This window comes from Lissotriton vulgaris, chromosome 5, assembly GCF_964263255.1.
Source record: "Lissotriton vulgaris chromosome 5, aLisVul1.2, whole genome shotgun sequence".
Lineage (NCBI taxonomy): Eukaryota > Metazoa > Chordata > Amphibia > Caudata > Salamandridae > Lissotriton > Lissotriton vulgaris.
In genome coordinates this window covers 217,125,071-217,144,309 of record NC_141693.1, presented here as the reverse complement: position 1 = coordinate 217,144,309, position 19,239 = coordinate 217,125,071, and the positions used below count along the sequence as shown (strand labels likewise).

The 19,239-nt window shown below is 45.8% G+C and overlaps 1 protein-coding gene across 3 annotated transcripts in view; it reads left to right on the top strand.

The window, feature by feature from the left end:
- Nucleotides 1-19,239, top strand: part of DPH7 (diphthamide biosynthesis 7) — a 155,570-nt gene that overhangs the window by 90,175 nt on the left and 46,156 nt on the right. For all 3 annotated transcript variants that reach the window (XM_086921193.1, XM_086921195.1, XM_086921196.1), the window contains one exon: nucleotides 16,387-16,478. In XM_086921193.1, coding sequence (XP_086777319.1) covers nucleotides 16,387-16,478 — 92 coding nt within the window. The remainder of the gene's footprint in view (nucleotides 1-16,386; nucleotides 16,479-19,239) is intronic.

Here is a 19,239-nt window from a genome sequence, read left to right as displayed (position 1 = left end):
AATTGGAAGACCATTGGGGCGAAGGGCCTTTCTGGGCCGGAGGTCATGTATGGCCCTGGTCAATTCTTCCATAGTAAGTGACGCCTCTAGACCCTCCCGCTCCTACTCTGTGAGGGTAGGCATCCTGGGGCAAGTAAATCTGCCTCAGAGCAGTCCGACCCCCTACTGTACACTTTCTGAAAGTGCTGTGCGAACTTCCGGATGATCTCCCTGGGTTCTGTAAGAACTGTCTCTGATTCAGTTGTAAGCTCAGCCACAACACTCTGCGCAAGCTTCTTTTTATCGAGCCAGGCAATTAACTTGCCCGCTTTGTCTCCTTGGTCGTATAACCGGCCTTCCCTTTCTCTCGCGAGGGACTGAGCAGCGTCAGTAGCCAAAGCTTTGTACTCCGCTGCTTTAAGTTGCATCCAGTGCACGGGGCCTGGACTCCCGCTCCTCTGCGCCGTTTCCTCCAGAGCGAGAAGATCGCTTTCCACAGTGACCATTTGCGCCTCACGCTCCTTACGGCGTCCAGCTATTACGGAGAGGGCTTCCCCCCTCAGCACCATCTTAAACGCTTCCCAGAGAACTGCCGGCGAGTCTACCATTCCAACGTTCTCCTGGAAGTATTGGTCGATTGAGAGGACCAGTTTCTTTTTAGTATCTTCATTTCGAAGGTGCCAAGCATCGATCGGTCCCCAACTGTCAGGTGGGCCCATATGGGGGAGTGAGATTCCTTGTGCCAAGTGTGCGACCTCCCAAACTGTGGTATCTTGTTGCATTGGCGCTAAAATGTAATCTATCCATGAGAAGGTGTGGTGCGGTCCTGAGAAGAAATTATATTGGTGTAAGTCCGGATGTCGAAGACGCCACAGGTCAAGTAACCCAAACGCCTCGAGGAGATTGGGGAGCCAACCTTGGCCTTCGGGGTGGGTGTCTGTCTAAGTCCCCCGATACCACTGTGTTAAAGGCTCCGCCCATCAGAAGCTGTCCCTCCGGAAGGGAAAAGAGGAGCTTACCCAGGTCGTTATAAGACTGGGTCTGAAGACCCGGAGGAATATATGTCGTCATTACTATCCCGAGATTGCAGCGAATCGTCCCAGTGGATCTGCATCTGTATAATCTATGACAAGTGGAAAACTACGACGTTGTAGGATTCCCACCCCACGGGACCCTAAAGTAAAACCAGCATGCACCACCTGTGTGTATCCCCATCTGTTCAATGCGTGACACCTGTTCCCCACTAGGTGGGTTTCCTGCAGAAATACCACATCCGGGAAGCGCCGCCTAATGACTTGAAGCACTATACGCCGTTTAAGCTTGTTCCCTAAACCATTGACGTTCCAACTAAGTACTTTGAGGCTTTTATCCCTGGTATGGGATTGTTGAACAAGGAAGTAGTGTGCTCCTGTTGGAGTGTACATTTGTTCACTTCCCTGTAATGGTCTTACAGCTCTCTTCTTTCCACAGAACTTTGCAACTGCTAGTACTCAATCAGGTTTCTTAATAGCTTTCCTCCTATTCCTTACTCAATCCACTATAATCTAGCTTTTGAACACTGCATTCTACAGAAATGTGCCCCATGCAGATCTCAAAATGTCCCACCTGTACCTGCTGTAACACTGCTATTCCTCCCCAACTTTTAGTAGCTGTTGACACTGACTGACCTACTAGGCATCACAATTGAAGCCTTGTAAACCTTCTCCTACTTTCACTCCAACTGCCCCTTTGCTGGTTTTTGGGGATCCACTGCTGACTCTTCTCTTGGACAGCATCCCAGAAGCCTGTCTTTTGATCTTATCTTTACATCACTACATATTCACTTTATTTGCCTTCAATTTTTTCAATTATACGCCAATGATGCAAAAATGGTCTTTCCCTCTCTGGCTCTCACTCCCATACTGTACAGAGTATCAGATTATTTTTCAGCCATCGGACGCAACGGCCCTTTGCTCACCCCTTTGCTCACTCATATTTTCCTTCTCAAAAAGAGAAAAAGTCTACTTCCCACACCATTTTCACAAATGCTTTTAGTTCCCCCGCCCTTCCCACACCCTTTCCCACCTGATATAGACTACTGCTTTAGCCTCCTAACAGTTGACCATTCTGGACAGAATTATCAGTTTTGCTACCAAAATAATACTCAACCTGTCCTGCTACCCTGGCACCATGTAGGGTCCATATTTGCCAAATGTCATGCCCACTTTGCATTATTCAGTCATGTGTGCAAAAGCATACAAGACATGGCTCCTGATTACCTATCTCTTTTAGCGCCCATAGCCGTAAATCCTCCAGGAGCAGGCTGGCGTAGAATTTAGCTTCCTTGTCTAGCAAATTGAATCTGTAATTGCTCGGATCTGATCTCATCTGGGGCCCCCTTTGTAAATGGGATGTATTATGGCCCCACTCCATTATTCAGGTATTGTTGAGCTCCTCAGGCAGTGGTCGAAGAGTGATGAGAGACTACCTGCCCAAAACATGATGTCCATTTGAAGAGGGCCTGGGGGAGGTGAGAGGGAGGCCATTGGACCTGGGTGCCCAATCTGCTCTTTCCTTGGAAATGACGTGGTCTAGCCGGTTTATCAAAAGAGGCATATCCATCGAAGAACAGAGCAAACAATCCTGATCTTGAGACTGGGCAGGGTGACTATTGCCCTTGAGCTTTGGGGGCCCCCGTCAGAAGTACTGTCTGGACTCTCATTTGCCCAAAAATGTTTGGAGAGGAAGGCTACCCATTCTGGTTTGGTAATGTTCCCCCAACCGGACCTTCTGTCTCTGTTTATTTGCCTGTTCACCAAGACCCAAAAGTTCCTGTAATTGAGTTTCTTATTCTCGCATAGGAGAGTCACCCAGAAGTGGTGTAAATGTCTGTTTCTCTGCAGAAAATTGCCAGTCTGAAGGTTTTTTCACTAGCTTGAATGTGGCGATTAGCTACTGTGATTGGGGTTATTTTGAACGCCATCAAGGTCTTAATCGGGGCTTCCTTTAGTCGCTGAATCGTTGAGAGAATAGCTAGCTTGGTGGGGACCATGCAGTCGGACTGATAATGGAAATTCTGCCAGGAGCCGGGTGGTATGAATTGTCCATTCAATGATCGGCGAAACTGCTCCTAGGCCCACCTCTGTGGGTTTTGGGGATTCAGCCTTGATGTTTCCACTACCGGTGCTGCTCCATTTGAGACACTTAAGGTTCTCGGTCTTTATACCTTTACACTAAATACTGGATGCAGCATGATAAGTCCAGTTCAGTTTTTTATGGTAACCTGAAAACAGTGATAGCTCACAGTACGCAGAACAATGCAGTAGCTTTCTACCAAGGATAGCATTTCCGTGTTACAATTGGTATAATCGAGAGAGGATGTTTTTTCATCGGTTCTTGACCAGTTACGTGGTGTATCAGTACTTTGAAGTCCAGACTGTTGAGTTGCAAAACCAGGAGTTCTCCTAGTGGGCTAAAAAGCAGCCCCTTAGCCTAGATTGTTCTGTGATGTTCTTTGGGCTTCCTAGAGGGATCATTATGATGATTTTGAAAGAGATTTGTATTGAAATCCCTAGTTGTCATACAGTCTGCTTGAGGATGATCCTTGATTAAGGCACACAGAATAAGTATAAGGTGATTGAATTTTGACCTCTTCTCCCTTGCATTTGGGTTGATATAGACATTGATCAACAGGAGGGGCGCTGTGATCTCCTGTTGCTTATGTTGATTCCTTGCCGCCAAATCTCTTGGAGTAATAATGGATCAGTGTTAACTTGCAGTTTTACTGAGGTGTATTTGGACAAACCATCATTGATCTGCTGTGCTCTGTAAAGGTCGGCTTCCTATACTCTATGAAACCTGTTATTGGACACCTCTGCTCAGGCTATGTTTCCTGCAGGGCTATGATGTCGTACCTGTTTAAGAAAACTGTTAGGTCAGGGGACTGTAATTTCTGTGAGACAGATTATGTTCAAGGAGCAAACCGATAACTGAAGCAGCTTGGGCGCAGAAGCGCCGGGCGATTGATTCAGTCAGGGCGTCGACAGGACAGGGCTGACGGCAGCCACTTCAATCGTTTCTTGAGGGATCGGATTGAGGGATGGTTAGACCTCTCTGTAGATGCTTGGGATTTTGCCAGAATGTCTGGGTAGTCGGTCGCTTTAAGGGGACTAATCTTGATGCCCCATGCATTAAATGCCTCCAATCTGGTTAAAATGTACTGTGCACGAGTGGGTGAGGCAAAGGTTGCATGGGTGACTTCTGAGGGCAGGATGACTGGGATCCATCTGGAGCAGAATTACCAGAAAGTATCTGAATATCTGAGGTAAAAGCCACTGCCTGGAGCGGAAGAGACGAGACCCCTGCCTGCCTGCTGAACTGTTAAGCATGTTGGTTGAGAGTATGTGTTTGGGTGACAGTTAGGGCATTCATGGGCCTAGGTGCTAACGGCATTGATGGACTCAGGGTGACTGGTCGTTGGCGAAGCTTCTTCAAGTTTTCAAGTTCCAGATTGGAGCTGATGCACACAATATGAGCGTCTGTGGTTTGGATGTTGCAGGCTGCAGGGGCTTGTTGGGGGGGGGCAGGGGGGGGGGGGGGGGGGTGCACATGCAGCTTGTTGGCGTTGTCCAGATCCACCAGTGAGTTCCTTAATTTCAGACAGGACGGTGTTTAGGAAAAACGGAAGTGAAAACAGACTATCTATAACGGGAGAGCAGCAGCTAATGGACTGCGAGAAGTTTGTGGTGGATTGTGCTCTAGAAATCAATTTATTTAGATTGTTGTCAATCCCTGCTGTAAGGACAGCTAGCGAGTTCAGTAAGGTTGACTTGAATGTCTAATTTGTCAGAGTGATAGTTTAGGGCAGAAACAGTAGATTGGAGTGTCTGCAGAAGCTGTGGCCTTATTGTACTGGACGGGGCCGTGGTCGATTTTGGGGTGGCTCTTCCTTGCAGGCCAGGACTGCAGGTGGGCTCTGCAAGAAAGAGAGACAGTTCCAGAAGAGATTGATTATTTAATTCCATACCACTGGGACTTTGATCCTTATTTCCTGGACCTTCTGAATGGGATGATTTCATTGGGGAGAGTAGTATTATGGACCAGATGTAGGAGCCCTAATACCGGTCGGAAACGGCCGATTTCGGCCGTTTCCGACCGGTATTAGGGTTTTCAGATGTAGGGGGCTGAAAAATACAGAATCGGTATATTTGTTTCGGCCGTTTCCGATCAGTATTAGGGTTTTCAGATGTAGGGGGCTGAAAAATACAGAATCGGTATATTTGTTTCGGCCGTTTCCGACCGGTATTAGGGTTTTCAGATGTAGGGGGCTGAAAAATACAGAATCGGTATATTTACCGATTCGGTAAAATTACCGAATCGGTAAATTACCGAATCATAAATACACCGATTCTGTAATTACAAATGTAGGTGGCACAGTTTACAGTGCCACAGGCCCTTAAGAGTCGGTATTTTACCACACAATCCTATTGTGTGGTAAAATACCGAATTTAGGTGTGCATGCACATCTGTGCATGCACACCTGTGCAATGTGACACACAGACATGCCCTTAGAGCATGAATGTGTGCCACATTTCACACAAGCCTGTACTTGGGGTGCTAGAGGGTGTCAAAGTGACACCCCCTGCACCCTTGCAGGATTCGGTATTTACCTATTGAATCTGTATTTCCCATTGATTCCTTTGGGCTTCAAAGCCCATAGGAATCAATGGGAAATACCGATTCTGTATTTACAGAATCGGTAAATACCGAATTTTACAGATTCGGTAATTCAGATTTTAAAGTTACCTAAATCTGCCCCCTTCCCATTTACAGACTCTTAAATACCGAATCTGTAAAATTCGGTATTTAAGAGTCTGTAAATGGGAATTACCTACATCTAGCCCTATGTTCCTAGTTTGGTACCGGATCCATTGGGGGATTCTGATTTAGGGGTCTTTTATGTCCCAGTGGGGTGATAATGTGGTTATTTCTTGCGATGGACCTTTAAGGAAAGGGACAGCTTCTGGGAGTTCGAAGGGGGAGTCACTTGATGAAACAATGGGTGTGAGGTTGTGTGGGGATTTGGCCATCCGAGTGAGGAGGCTGGTTGCCGGGCAGCTGGTTTGGATCAGTTAGACCTGCTGGAGCCAACTTCTTGGACTCTGCTGTCTCAACCTCGACACGTCCGCCACGAGGCCGCTTGTGGCTTCGTTACAGTCTGGAGTGGGCTGTGTGGTCAGAGCTGGGTACACTATGGCCTGAATCTTGAATTGTGGGTGCCCTTTCCTCATTAGCGCTAGATGACGCTTTTAGTAGGGGCACCCCTGCTTCCTGTGGGGCACCTATTCTGTCTGCTGTGGACTACTTTTTTGGAAAACCTCAGAAGAGTTGATAATCGCAGGCACTGTTTGATTTTAGACTCTTAAAGTACTTAAAAACAGGGTACCATGTGGAAAACCATGGTGGAGGGGGATGCTAAGCGTTGCTGGCAGGGCTGCGAGACTGGGGGGGTCCTCTCTTTTGGGGGGGCTCCCACACAGCCTGACTTGTTCTTCCTGCGCAGTAAGGTGCTCCTTCCTCATCCTACCCAACCTCATAGCCATCCCACGGGGAACCTCCTTCAGGGACTTCTCCAGAGGCCAATGAAACCTCTACAGTGCCACCTCCCCTCCCCTCCCCTGACTGATGAACTTTGGCTGGAAATGAGGGAGGGTCATGAGCACGCTGTCTTGGGGGCAGTGTTGAAATGTCTTGTCAAATGTGGATAGAAGAAAATAAGGGAGAAGGGCTCATATCGGTACTTAGACAACTGGGCACAAACAAGGGAGCTCTGTACTTCCTCCCAGCAGCTACTTGATTGTGATTGGCGTTCGAGCGGGCTTCTGAAAATAGCAGTCCTAGATCTGGTTGCGAGCTGCTGTGGCCTTGAAGCAGACTTGTGTTGTAGTCTGGCTGTCACAGCATGCTTGAATATGTGCCCAAGCAGTAGCAGGTCAGTACCATGTGCAAGCTGTGTCCACCAAACGCTGGTCGCATCTGCACTGCAGTGCCTGTGACTTGCCACGTCAAGTGCCTACCTCGGCTTACCTCGGGTTGAGGCAGGCTCCTGTTGGCACCTGCCACACTGCAAGGGGGAGGAATGAAGGACATCGTCACTCACCCCCGTACCAAGTACTGTCCCTAGTCCTAGGCTGGGTCGCTGGCCGGTTCATGATGCAACAGCGGGGGTTTGGCGAGCAGATTAGTGAGCAGGATGATAAAGCAGGCTGGCACTGGCAGTAGGAGCAGTGTCAGCAAGTGGCCAGTTTTATACTTGTTTTTTAAAAGTGGGCTTCCCGGGTTGCAAAAAACAAGACCAGTGGCTTGGAGCTCCTTAGCACATCCCAACATGACAACGCACAGGGGCGGGGCTCCGCTCTACTGAGCCGCCCACTGCCACCTCGTTGCTCCACTCCGCTACTCTGCAGCCCCGCTGGCCCCGTCAGCTACAGGACAGTCGACTCCTGAAAGCTGGTCAGGACCCTGAACTGGGGGGGTCGCAGAGAAGGGGCCAGGAGCCACATTTCTCCTCCAACATGTGACATCAAAACATAACCTCCTCACATGACTTGCATGAAACTCCAAGCTGCCGATCAAAGCACGGATTTCCAAATTCTAGACTTATAAAGACTGTACTTTCATTGTTTTATTCTGTTATCACAGGAGCAGTGGATTAAGGGAGAAGGCCAGCTGCTCTTTCTTCTATTCTAGAGAAGTAGGCAAAATCCTGAGGAATCCAAGGTAATACTGTCTTAGTAGAAACTCTTTCTTTCCTTAAGCTACATAAAGTTTATAGCATTGTACAATTGACAAAAATTTCAAACATGAGGCTGAAAGGGACTTTTACCACACATTCCATTAAACAGACATGCCAGACACTACAGAGTCTGCCGTAAACTGGTGAGTGTGTGTAACTATTTTTCACCCTGTCGCAGATGAGAAAAAGTCCCAGACTTGACTGGTTCTACAGCAATGAAATCTTGTACGTATTATTTCTTTAGCGCCACAGAAACAAGGATCTTGCCAGCCTCCCCAGAGCTTTAAGGGTTTCAAAGTGATACAGCTCTTCAATGGGAAACAATCTGCAACAAATAAAATGATGCAGATTTCATCATTAATGCAAATCATTACAATATCTGCTCCTGCAACTCCAGATGCCAAAAAAGTCAGTCTGACAGGAGGGAGAGTGTTAGTTTACAGTATAATCTCCATATTGAGGACTCATAGGTTCGGAACGTAATAAAAATGAATGTTATGATTTTAATTTTCCTTTACTTCTTCCTTCATATCCTCAGTTTTTCAAATTTCTTCACAAAAGCCGCTGATGGAAATTAAAATCTTTTTAAGATATTGACCTAAAAAAAACTGTCAATATCTGATTTTATTCCAAGTAGTTTATTGTACCCAAGAAGATTAAGCAGTCCAGTTCCAGATCATTGACTTAAACCTTACATAGTGGTATGCCTCACAGTTAAATTGATTCAAATCTTGACCATTCATACAAGAAACAGGGTGGGTGGCACCTGGTAAACCTCCAAGATGCTTGCATATACCAGTCAAAGTCTATACTGGATGTTTTCCATTGGAGGTAAGTATTATGCTGTAGGCTAAACTCTGCTCCCATAATGGAACATAAAGGTTTTGTAGCCGTGGCAATCCATCACTGCTTTCAAGGGTTCCAGCACTTCCCTTACTCAGTGATTGAAAGCTTATTGTTCACAGACCTGCCTGGCAAATCTTTTATCTGGTTTACAACACTACACAATCTCTGAATTTCAGGTAATGTAGCAAACTTCCAGTAGGTATTATCATAGACATATCAATTTATAGAAGTAGCTAGACTCCTCTGGGGCCCAACATGTCCACCTCTGGGAAGAGTTCAATTACCTAGTTAGGGACTTTTCCATTTGTCTCTACATATGTACTGTGGTCCAAAGACTCCTATGCCTGATGATCCTGTGATTCCAAGATGTTCATTTTGTGAAGTAGTGAAGGAGTTCTCTTTAGCAGTTTTCTAAACTGAGATCAAACCAAGAGTTGGAGTCAAAGAGGGTTGGTTGTGATCCCCAGTCGTGCTAATGTTAATAATTTAGTGGAATCTGAATGCAACCTTCTTTAAAGGATGTCCTTTTCCACATCCTCAACAGAAGTGTCTGAGGTAGAGGATTTGTGCTGCTCGAGGTACAGTTCTACAGATCCGTCACAGAAATATGGCTGCGAGAACTTTTCAGCAGCAGGTAGCTGTAGTGACAATGCTACAGGGAGAGCACGCATCCAAAATCTCAATAGCTAGGTGGATAGCTATGGATCAAATATGAATAATGTGCTCCATTGCATGCCCTATGAGATAAAAAGGTGCTTATATTTCACGGGGTATCCATCCTCATTCCAGATGAGCAAAGACAGCATTCTTAGGGTAATAAGAAACCTTTTTAGCCCCCCAAAAAAATCTGTAGAATTCATATGGATACCCACATATTGCTTCTGTAAGATTTATCCTGTTGTGAGCTTCATCCAGGAATGAGGAAGTTTTATTTAAAAAGTCCTTTTCAACATGTTAGCTTCTGTTTGAGCTTTTTCTTAAGCAGTGACCTTGAGATGTTCACTGTACGGTAACCTGTTCCTGAAAGTTGAGAATAGGAAGCAATTGGATGTAAGATTTAGTAATAAAAAAGTGAGGCCTTTGTTGTGACGTAATGCCCTACAAGTATGTACTGGCTGCCGTTGCCTGCATGCTACACACCAACACAATTTCAGATCCACTGTTTCACCCTACGTTTCTTTTTAATTTGAATATGTAAAAAGATATATACTGATATAAAATATATAAACCAGTGGTGATTACCAATGGGTAGTTATAGTTATATAGTTATGATTGTGTTTCCATATAAAAAGCAATTTTGGTTTGCTTATAACTTTAGGTCCGTTTGACAAATCTTCACAAAACATTCCAAATAAAATGTTGTTCCACCTCAACCCCGAAACTTTCCAGGAAGGTACTATCAGTCAAGCGGTGGCCAAGTACAATGGGCGTTCCCATAACATATGTTGCCCATTCCCCATTTATTTTGAAGAGCTGTATACCAAATTTGTCAGGAAGCTAGATCTTGGTCCAGAAAGCATACTTTTTGTGATTTGGTGTACATTTTTGAGCAATAAAGTCTTTAAAACCTTGTATAATTCACACCGTGGAGGAACCATAGGGGCCAACAGATCTCGGGACGAGATTTGTATTGCTGCCACCACATCAACAAGGATGTAGCTGCAGCTACCTTAAGGACTCGGGAAAAGTCCTGCATCCTGGAAAAAACATACAAAATAGATATATGGGGACAGGGTAGGGATACCCTGCTCCCTAGGCCTGGTTGGGGGTTCCAGTCCCAAGGCTCCTCTAATTCAAGGGGGGGCAAAACATGTATGTATTAAGTTTTTTACATTTAATGCAAATTTGCGCTGGATATTTCTTTTTTACTTGTGTTTCTCAACACCCCCGTCCCCCCCGGGGTTAGCCAGGGCCCAGGGTAGCATCACAATAGTTTAAAGAGGGGAGCCTGTAGATCCTAGCCCATGTCTTTTAGCCTGGGGCTGAATCTTTTAGTTATTTATTTTGATAGTTTTATATAGTCGAACATAACCCTTGCAGGTATCGGAGCGCTTTACAGATCCAGATAGTGGAGCAATAATAACAATATCTTATTCGGGAAAATTTACAGGATAAAGTAGTGACCAGAGACAAAAACATTTTGACCTCTCGAACTACACAGTAAGTCAGACAAATAGGACCACTATACCAAGATATACAGAACAGCATTAGTGAGAGAGAGTAGGTAATTACAGGCCAAGTCAAGGCTCAAGAGTATGTGGAGAAAAATATTGTTCCCATCAGAAGCCACACTGTACCGCCCTTGTTGTCATCATTTGGGTTCTCCTTACCCAGGAGACGTAACGGCCAGTAAGTTGTTACCGTGACCGAAATGTGGTATGAGGGCAGAACAGAAAGGAATGTAAGTGGCTAATGAAAAAAGCAGTGTATGGTGGTTAAAGTGAAAAGTGAGGAGTAATAGTAAAATTAGGTGAATTGGGTGGAGAAAGAGTTTTATTGATATCCCCCAATCCCTAAGATTAAAAGGCAGGTGTGGGTGCAGGTTTTAAATAATAACCGCACTTTAAAATGGTCGACATGTTTCTGCATTCACAAGAAAAGAGTTTCTAATGCATTCTTCAGGACCTAGTTGGGAATACACTACTGCTTTATTAATAAATAATGAAAAAATATCACCTGGGTGTCCCAGGCGTGCTCAACCGTATACTGTTAATGCATAGTGGCATTGGATCCAACATGAAAGACAAACAGACAGACAAACGAGGAAACAAATGGACATCAAATATTATTCACATTGTTCCTGTTTTCAATCATACTGAAAATACAATATGTTCACTCATACTAGGACGCAGTCTCTAGTATACACTCACCCATATATGTTGGTTGAGAGGCTTCACCCCACCTGGCTGCAGCGCAGGTAAAAGGAGCACCGCTCTAGAGGTAGTCATAAAACATTTAAAGAGCGGTTTCATAATGCGAAAGGAAATGAAATAGAGTTTACTTGGAGACAAGAGGTGGTCTAAACCTCTTATGCATCAATTGATGATTGACTTGTAGACTCCCCGCCGTGATCTATCAAACCCAGATAAGACGGGTACCAAATGTTTGCGCATACAAAGTCTCCCAAGTTATACAGAGATCTATGTCCCAAGTTATACAGAGATCTATGTACAGGGTAGAGCGTAGAAATGCGTGGCTTAACAGTGAAACGAGTTTGCGCAATAATAAACTACCATGATTGTGTGCTGGTAGCTAAGTCTCGTCTCAGATGCCGGCAAGTGATATGCCACACCCTATGTTGTAAAAAACTACACACCCATTCCGCTTCCTTCCAAAATGAGAGGATTTTGCTTCATTCTTTCTCCAAAAGACAGAGCTTGATAAACAATCTGCAGACAAGTGTGGAACAATATCTTTGCCCACCTCAAACCATCCTCTCTACCTCCAGGTCTACTGTTCCTTTGTGTATCATGGGCACTTCCCAAAAACAAAGCCTCATGGAACTCTTTCGAAACCTTTGCAGAAAGTACTTTTCATAATACTTTAACAACGCTCAAACCACTTCAATGACCCTCTACCTCCCAACTTCTTCAAGAAGATCATAAAATAAATGTAAATGTGGGTGTACTTGTAAAGCGCACTGCGACTCCATGGAGTATCCTGGCGCTGAAGACCGCTGGGGAACCCGTCCTGGTTTTCCCTGTGAGATGGTCCCTTTCTGGGTATCTCCAAGGTGAAACCAGGCATCCCCGGCGTCTATGGGGGGCCGTTGTAGAGTTGAGGCAAGCTTTATGCCCAGAGTTGCCGAGTGTGTTCCCTGGTTAGAGTAGGCACCGAGGCGAGAATTATCGAGTCCGTTTTTTGACCCTGGTCCACGACCCTGCCACGTCCGGAATTGAACCCTGGTCCCGGGCCGTTCTCTGCTTACGGGTCTGCCGCCTCTAACCAGTGAGCCACACCACTCCACTTTCTGTATTGAGGCTACTGGTTTACCATGGTTTGGAATCTTTTGCGGACACTCTTTAGTTGTAGTGGAGTGACCACGTCAAGGACAGTCCCCATGGAGCGAGTGTATTGATTTGTAAGATCAAGGGCATCTGCCATCTCTCCAGGAGGAGGCAGGATGTTGTGGTAAGAGAGGTCAGTTCTTTATGATTGATAAATTCAAAAGAGAGGAGAGTCTTGGCTAAGAATCCCGCACCAGTCAAAGATACCTTATCTAGGCAAAATCTATTACGTAATCCAATGGTGCAAAGGGGCCTGGAACATGACCTCTATATGTCCCAAAAAGAAAGTGACACGAGTACCATTAGAGCAAATTAAGTAAAGGGTGGCCCGGCATTCAAGCATGTACATTTATGTAAAAGGAATTTATCAGTGATCCAAAAAATGCAAAAAGACAACAAATGAGCAGAATATCAAAATATTCCCAAACAAAGATAAGAAAAACACTTGTGAGTGTTGATTGTAGATGTGAATGTTCTTTATTCTTATTTTCAATAGTTAAAGTTCAAGATCGCTGACGCGTTTCGTCCTCATACGGACTTCTTCAGAACTCCGCTATGTTCATGATCTTTGCTTGACCTGAGAATTCCTTTAAGCCAACTCAAATAAAATGGCAAGACAATGTAAGACAAGAGCGTAAATATATATTTCGACGTCACTTTTCTTGATCAAAAAGGGATCTTATTTATATTTATATTTCTGTAAAAAGTGATATGGAATATGTGTCTCCCATCTGTCCAAGGTGATGTCTGGTTGAACCAGACTAAGAGTCTGGGTTTCCTTGATTGGCCTGTGTTATTTGTCACCGCCTCCCTGATGACGAATGTGATGCGGTGATGATCGTACTAGTCACAGGGGAAGATAGATTCAAGATGAATTACATTGGGCTTTGCAATAAGATCGTACGTTGAAACTCTGTTGTGTGTGGGTCTGTCGCAAAATTGGGTCAGGTTAAGGTCAGCAAGGAAGGTTTTAAAACTGTTAATTGCGGGATCGTTTAGATCGTTCCAGTAGAGTTTGAAGTCTCTGAGGAAGATTTGTGTACAATGTATGCCAGCATTTGTTACAATGGTTTCCATAATTTGTTCCATGAAACCTAGATTGTCTCCTTGGGGAAGGTTGGGGGGGGGGGGGGGGGGGTCGTGTGTAGTTTGCATAAGTGTCTGCTATTGCAAGAAATATCGAGGCAAAGGTATTCACAGGTGGCTAGAACGGAGTTTGTGCATGTTTAACTGATAGGCTGATATTGTAAATGCAGACGATGCCTCCACCTGGTCTTCTGAGTCTAGCTAATCTAGTAATGCCATAGTTAGGAGGGTCTAGTATGTCAAGGAAAGGAGCAGAGGAGTCATGTAGCCAAGTTTCAGTCCGGATTAGCAGGTCAAGATCATGTGTGAGAATAAGGTCAACAATATCTCCCTCATGGAGAGTGTGGGCTGTCGGTAGGAGTAAGAATGACGTTGGAGGGAGAACCCACTATATGGGTGAGCCGGCTTGATAATGGTGTGCTATTAAATGTTGGGGGATCAGCATTCTGGAGAGACATAGGTTGAGTCAGGTGGGAGGTAAGCTGTGGTCTGGGCGAGGGAGTTGGTAACTTGGTTATGTAAATCTGAAGTAATAGCACTGGCTGTGGGGTCGGGCTCAATCTAGTGTGGGTGGCAGTGGTGTCTATCCCCAGGTGAAGTAGGTGAATTAGTGAGGTCCACAGTGTTTGGTGGAACGAAGGAGGAATCAGACCTCCAATAGTTTAAGGTGGTGATCTGATGACTGGATGAGGAGAATACCATTGTTGTAGATGGTGATGGAGACAGCTGCTCTGCATGACACAGAAGGGGATACCAACCGTTTGAGACCATGGGACATTTTTCTTTTTGTGGAGATCACTATTAGAGAGAGGAGAGCTTTTCTTCATTGTGCCCATCTTTTTGTGTACAAAATAGGGTCACTAATTATAGCTCTTGTATTTGTACAAAAATCTGGGTCAGAGACGAGAGTTTCAAGGATGAGATTTGAAGAGTCTGTGTTTTAGGGATTTGGCTGTTTTTTTGCTAAGTTCAGGGGGTAGGTAATTTTATAAGAGTAACGTCCAGCTGGCTCCAGAGTGGTTTGGTGGTGGTTTGTGGATCCATGAACCAGGCTAGCTGAGCATGGATGGTAGAGGAGTGTGGAGGAATTGTGCAGCGGGCACAGGGGATGTACAAATAAGGGCTAGAAGGTGTAGCTGTTGAGGAGCTCAAGTGACAGGCAAAGGTAGAGCAGAATGATGGGGATGACCAACTCATAGGTTTGTCGCAGGAATAAGTGGAGTTATGTTGGGTGCGGATGTAGCCAGCAGGGGGGCAGGCAGCAAGGGCTGTTGGGCACGTTCGGGTGTGCTTTGCCTTAAAATGTGGATGAGGAAGTCGTTTGATAAATCCTTACTGATGCACATGCATCAGGAAGGTAGCGTTATTTGATGGATTTGATGAGAGGTAGCAAGCTAAAATAATTGTTAAATAGAATCCTAATGGCGGATTGGGAGGACAGTTACTTGAAGAAATAAGGATGATCGACCCTGATGAAGCTTGGTTATATGTCGTGTGTGTCTAAATTAATCATTCATAGCTCAGTGGTGGCTGCAGGACTTTTCCAAATATCTGTTAACACAGGAGCTTTCCAAAGTTTATAGGGGGGCGACATCAAATCATTAAGCCACTATGTGGAGCTGCAGGCTGTGAATAGGTCAAAGTCTGCCTTTTGTTTCCCTGCAAGAGATCAGGGCTGGTCTAGGGGTTGAAATTAAATTTCGTTTTTTATTGAAAGGGGGGGTGTGGGTGTGTGGGGGGGGGGGGTTTGTTTGTGTCTGGATCAGTATTTGCGGTTTTTGCACGTGTGTGTGAAGGGTGCCCTTGACTTGCTGTACCACACTGAGAAGCTTGTGTTTGGTACTGTGTATCCAATTTTCTTATGTTCTGTGTATTTGTAAAGCACAGTCACCACGAGGCTCCGCAAATCCATTAAGCAATTTAAGAAAAAAACGAAAGAGGGGGTTTGCTGCCCACTTAAAATCGATCTGTACATTCGCATTCATAGCATTATAGTAAAGCATATGTGTGTGTATATAGGTGTGTATACAAACTCATCCGAAAGAGCTGTTGTTTGTATGCGTTGGGTATTGCATAAATGAGAGGATATTAGCTATCGAATGGCATTAAAAAGAACCATTAGCTGTCAGCAAGAGCCATTTGGATTGACAGTGTAACAAAGGTAAAACCTCTTTTTTCAATCATTACTTAGCAGGCTTCCTCTTAATTCACTGTTTTTGGACTTATGGAACATGAATATTATTAGAACTTTATATTTGAACTCACTTGCAGAATAGAGAGCATATCAGAAATACGACTTTACGTAATCACTGTTTGTCTTGGGTTTTGAATATATGTAAATAGAACTCACTGCTTGTGGGCTTATAGGGATATGCAACATTATATGACGTGCACAAAGATTTTACATGACAAATTCATGGATCGTTTTCATTAAGATGTTTTTACACATATTGTTTTCCTTTGATAAATGGCCCTTGTTTGTTTTGTTCTTGAGTGTTGGGACCAAAGGAAAAGATCAAGAAAATTAAAATCCATACACAAATCACTGGTATTTTTCACCAGTGTAACAATGGAGTGGCAGAATCATCAACCTACTAATCTAGGTGATGGGAGAAGGGATTTGTATGACATTCGTATTGTTTGCATTGCAGGCTAATTACAGCTTTTCTGATAAATTACTCTTTTCCTCAGTAGGAGAGCTGTCGGCTGGATGCGATGTGCAGCGTGGAACTGGGCCCCGATTGTCTGGCTTTATCTCTTGATTGGTCATCCGGCTTAGGGCAAAGGTAAGTTGAGGAGACGGTGATTACATGTAACCGTCACTTTTTCTGGCTTTTAACTCAGAATTGCAGGTTTAGTATAGTTGTGCATTGACAGGGATAGATGGATACTTTATTGTGCATGGTTATTTAAAACCTTTACAATATAAGAGAAAGAAGAATCAGTTAATAAAACTGGAGTGAAATTTGTGCGTGTTAAGACAATGGTTTTATCCATAAAAAACATGGTAAGGTAGCAGCAACAAGATTAAAATAAGCGGAACATCATGTTTGACGGCCTGTTTATCATAAAAAGTTAAGCAATAAATTCGTCCTCGATGCCGGCCAAGGAGAAATAGAATAAAGTGCCAGTGTGCAAGAGAGAATGGTTAAATTGTGATAGCAGTTCGGGGTGTCCCTATTGTATATTCAGTGATAGTCGATGTTAGGCAGAGTCAAGGTTTCGTGCTAGACCTTGGTCTTCAGGGGTACCGTTGGGTTCATCCTTTAGTCCTTTTACGGTACTACTAGATTTTGTTTGTTTCCTTCAGAGTTTTGAAGCGGGCCTCAGCTGTTTCAAGGAATTTTACCATTCGGCAGCTCAGTTGAATATTATCGCCTTTGAAGCAGGCGAGCACTGCTTGCCTGCAGGTCCGTATCTTACAGATATTAAAAAGTGGTCTCAAGAAGAAGCGTCGTTCTTGGATGAGGTTGCTACAAATAGTGATCAAATGACTGTGTTTTCTTTGTATAGATGTGCATTGGGAAAAAGCACAATTTCACTAGCTTTATGTAAACAGGTTATCTTGAAGAATTCAGGTAATCTGATGGAGACATCTAGCCGCAGATTCCTTAACTTAGAATATCCCCCCAGGCGTCAGACTGGGTCCAGAAAAGCTTTTTCCCCAGCAATACCTCTGCACGTCGGGAGGCGGCGTCTCCCTGCTCCATCCTAAAGTCGTCCACGGAAGTGACATTAATGGGGTCATATAAGCCCCTACCGGCGTGCTGCCATCAGTTTTTCTTCTTTTCCACATCACAACGCGGATCCGGAAAAGTAATACCTCCGGCCTGTTATTGTTTTTTAAAGGCCTTTTTGATGCCTTTCGCGTCCAGGAACAGTGTGTCGATGCACTTTGTGTGCTTCAAACCGTCACAACAGATGTCGGCGATGGACCCTCACGAACTCTGTATATGGTGCTTGGGAGAGCACCATGACTCGGTTCGACGATGGCCGCCAATCACTGCGGGAACGGCGCATGAAGCTGCAGTCTGCTTGGATGTCCCGGAAGGACCCCTCGCAACGCACTTCTCCTTCTCCAGCAGAGTCGTCCACACGGAGAGGGAGGTTCCGGACCGTCGCAGTCATTCGCCTACCTCAGGTAAGCATTGTACTTCCTTCCTGGTGCGCCTCCGGGCCCCATAGGGGGGGTAGGGACTCGGGTTGGGACACCGCCGGTGAGTTTACCCTCGGCTCCAACCGAGTGCCCTGACTTGGAATCCAGAGTCGCCGCAACGTCGGCACAAGGCCTGGAGGGGCATCCCACAACGTCTAGCCCTTCCATTTCGCTATCGCACAGCCTTCCAAGGCAACTTGCGGCGTCGCTGGAGGTGGCTGTGGCGCGGTACAGGACACCGCTTCGGCGTACTCTCTCCCGCAGGTTTCCACCTCGGGGAATGTTGAGCCTATGCCGGTCCGAATACTTGCGATCCAGGCCTTTTCGGAGGTCGCCGACGCCGGCTCGTCTCGGACGGGATCTTTTCGGAGGTCACTGACGCTGTTTCAACTCGAGGAGTCGAGGCCTCTTCGGAGGTCGCCAGCTCGAGTCGAGGCCTTTTTGGAGGTCGCCAGCTCGACTCGAGGCCTCTTCGAGCTCACCTGCTCCGCTCGAGGGGTCGACAACTTTTCGGAGGTCACCGGCTCGACTAGGCCCGTTGAGGCATTTTCGGAGGTCGCAGACGCTTGCTCCACTCCGCCAGTCGGGGCATCTACAGAGGTCTCCGGTGCCGGCTAAATGTCACCTCTACGCCGGTACTGTCTCCAGCTTTGGTGGTGGACGATGTGGTCCCGATGGGTTCTCCACCCCCTGAGTCATTTCACTGCTCTCCAGAGCAGGCCCCAGTGGAGCATTGGCCTACTCATCTTGCTGCTGAGCCTCTATTAATTGGCCGGTTTAGCTTGTGTCCATCACCTACTGATGACTTGCTTTCACCGCCTTGCGGTGCCACGGAGGCGAGTGGGACGTTTGTCAGGGCTGTTTGCAGGGCTGCAGACATTTTAAGGATGGAGCCGCTTTCAGTCGCTAGTCCTTTGGAGCCTTTGCTGGATATTCTCCACCAGGGCACGGGGAACATGGTACCATTGTTACCTTTTGCGGAGTCATTGTTTGACATCCTTCTCTGAACGTGGGCATGGCCCTCCTCGGGTGACCTGTGGATCGTGCTGTGGCACATCGTCCGGCTCCCTCTGACCCCGCCTGTTTGAACCTCCATCCAGGAGTTATGGGACGTGTGCTTCAGGCAGCTCTCCCTGTGACTTATGTTCCGTTGCATCCTCCCACTCTCGGAGTCTCGGTGGTTGGAGTCATATGGCTGCGATGTGTTTGTATCCGCCAGCTCGGGACTCCGGTCCCTCAACACGTTTTGTGTATTTCCTTGGGCTACATTTGCCTTTTGGGGCGCTGTTGACCGGCTACTCCCCTCCTTGCTGTTCTGGCCCGCCGAATCAGTGATGGCCATGATATGGAGCACTTTTCAATTCGGTCTGCCACGGACACCGCAGACACGG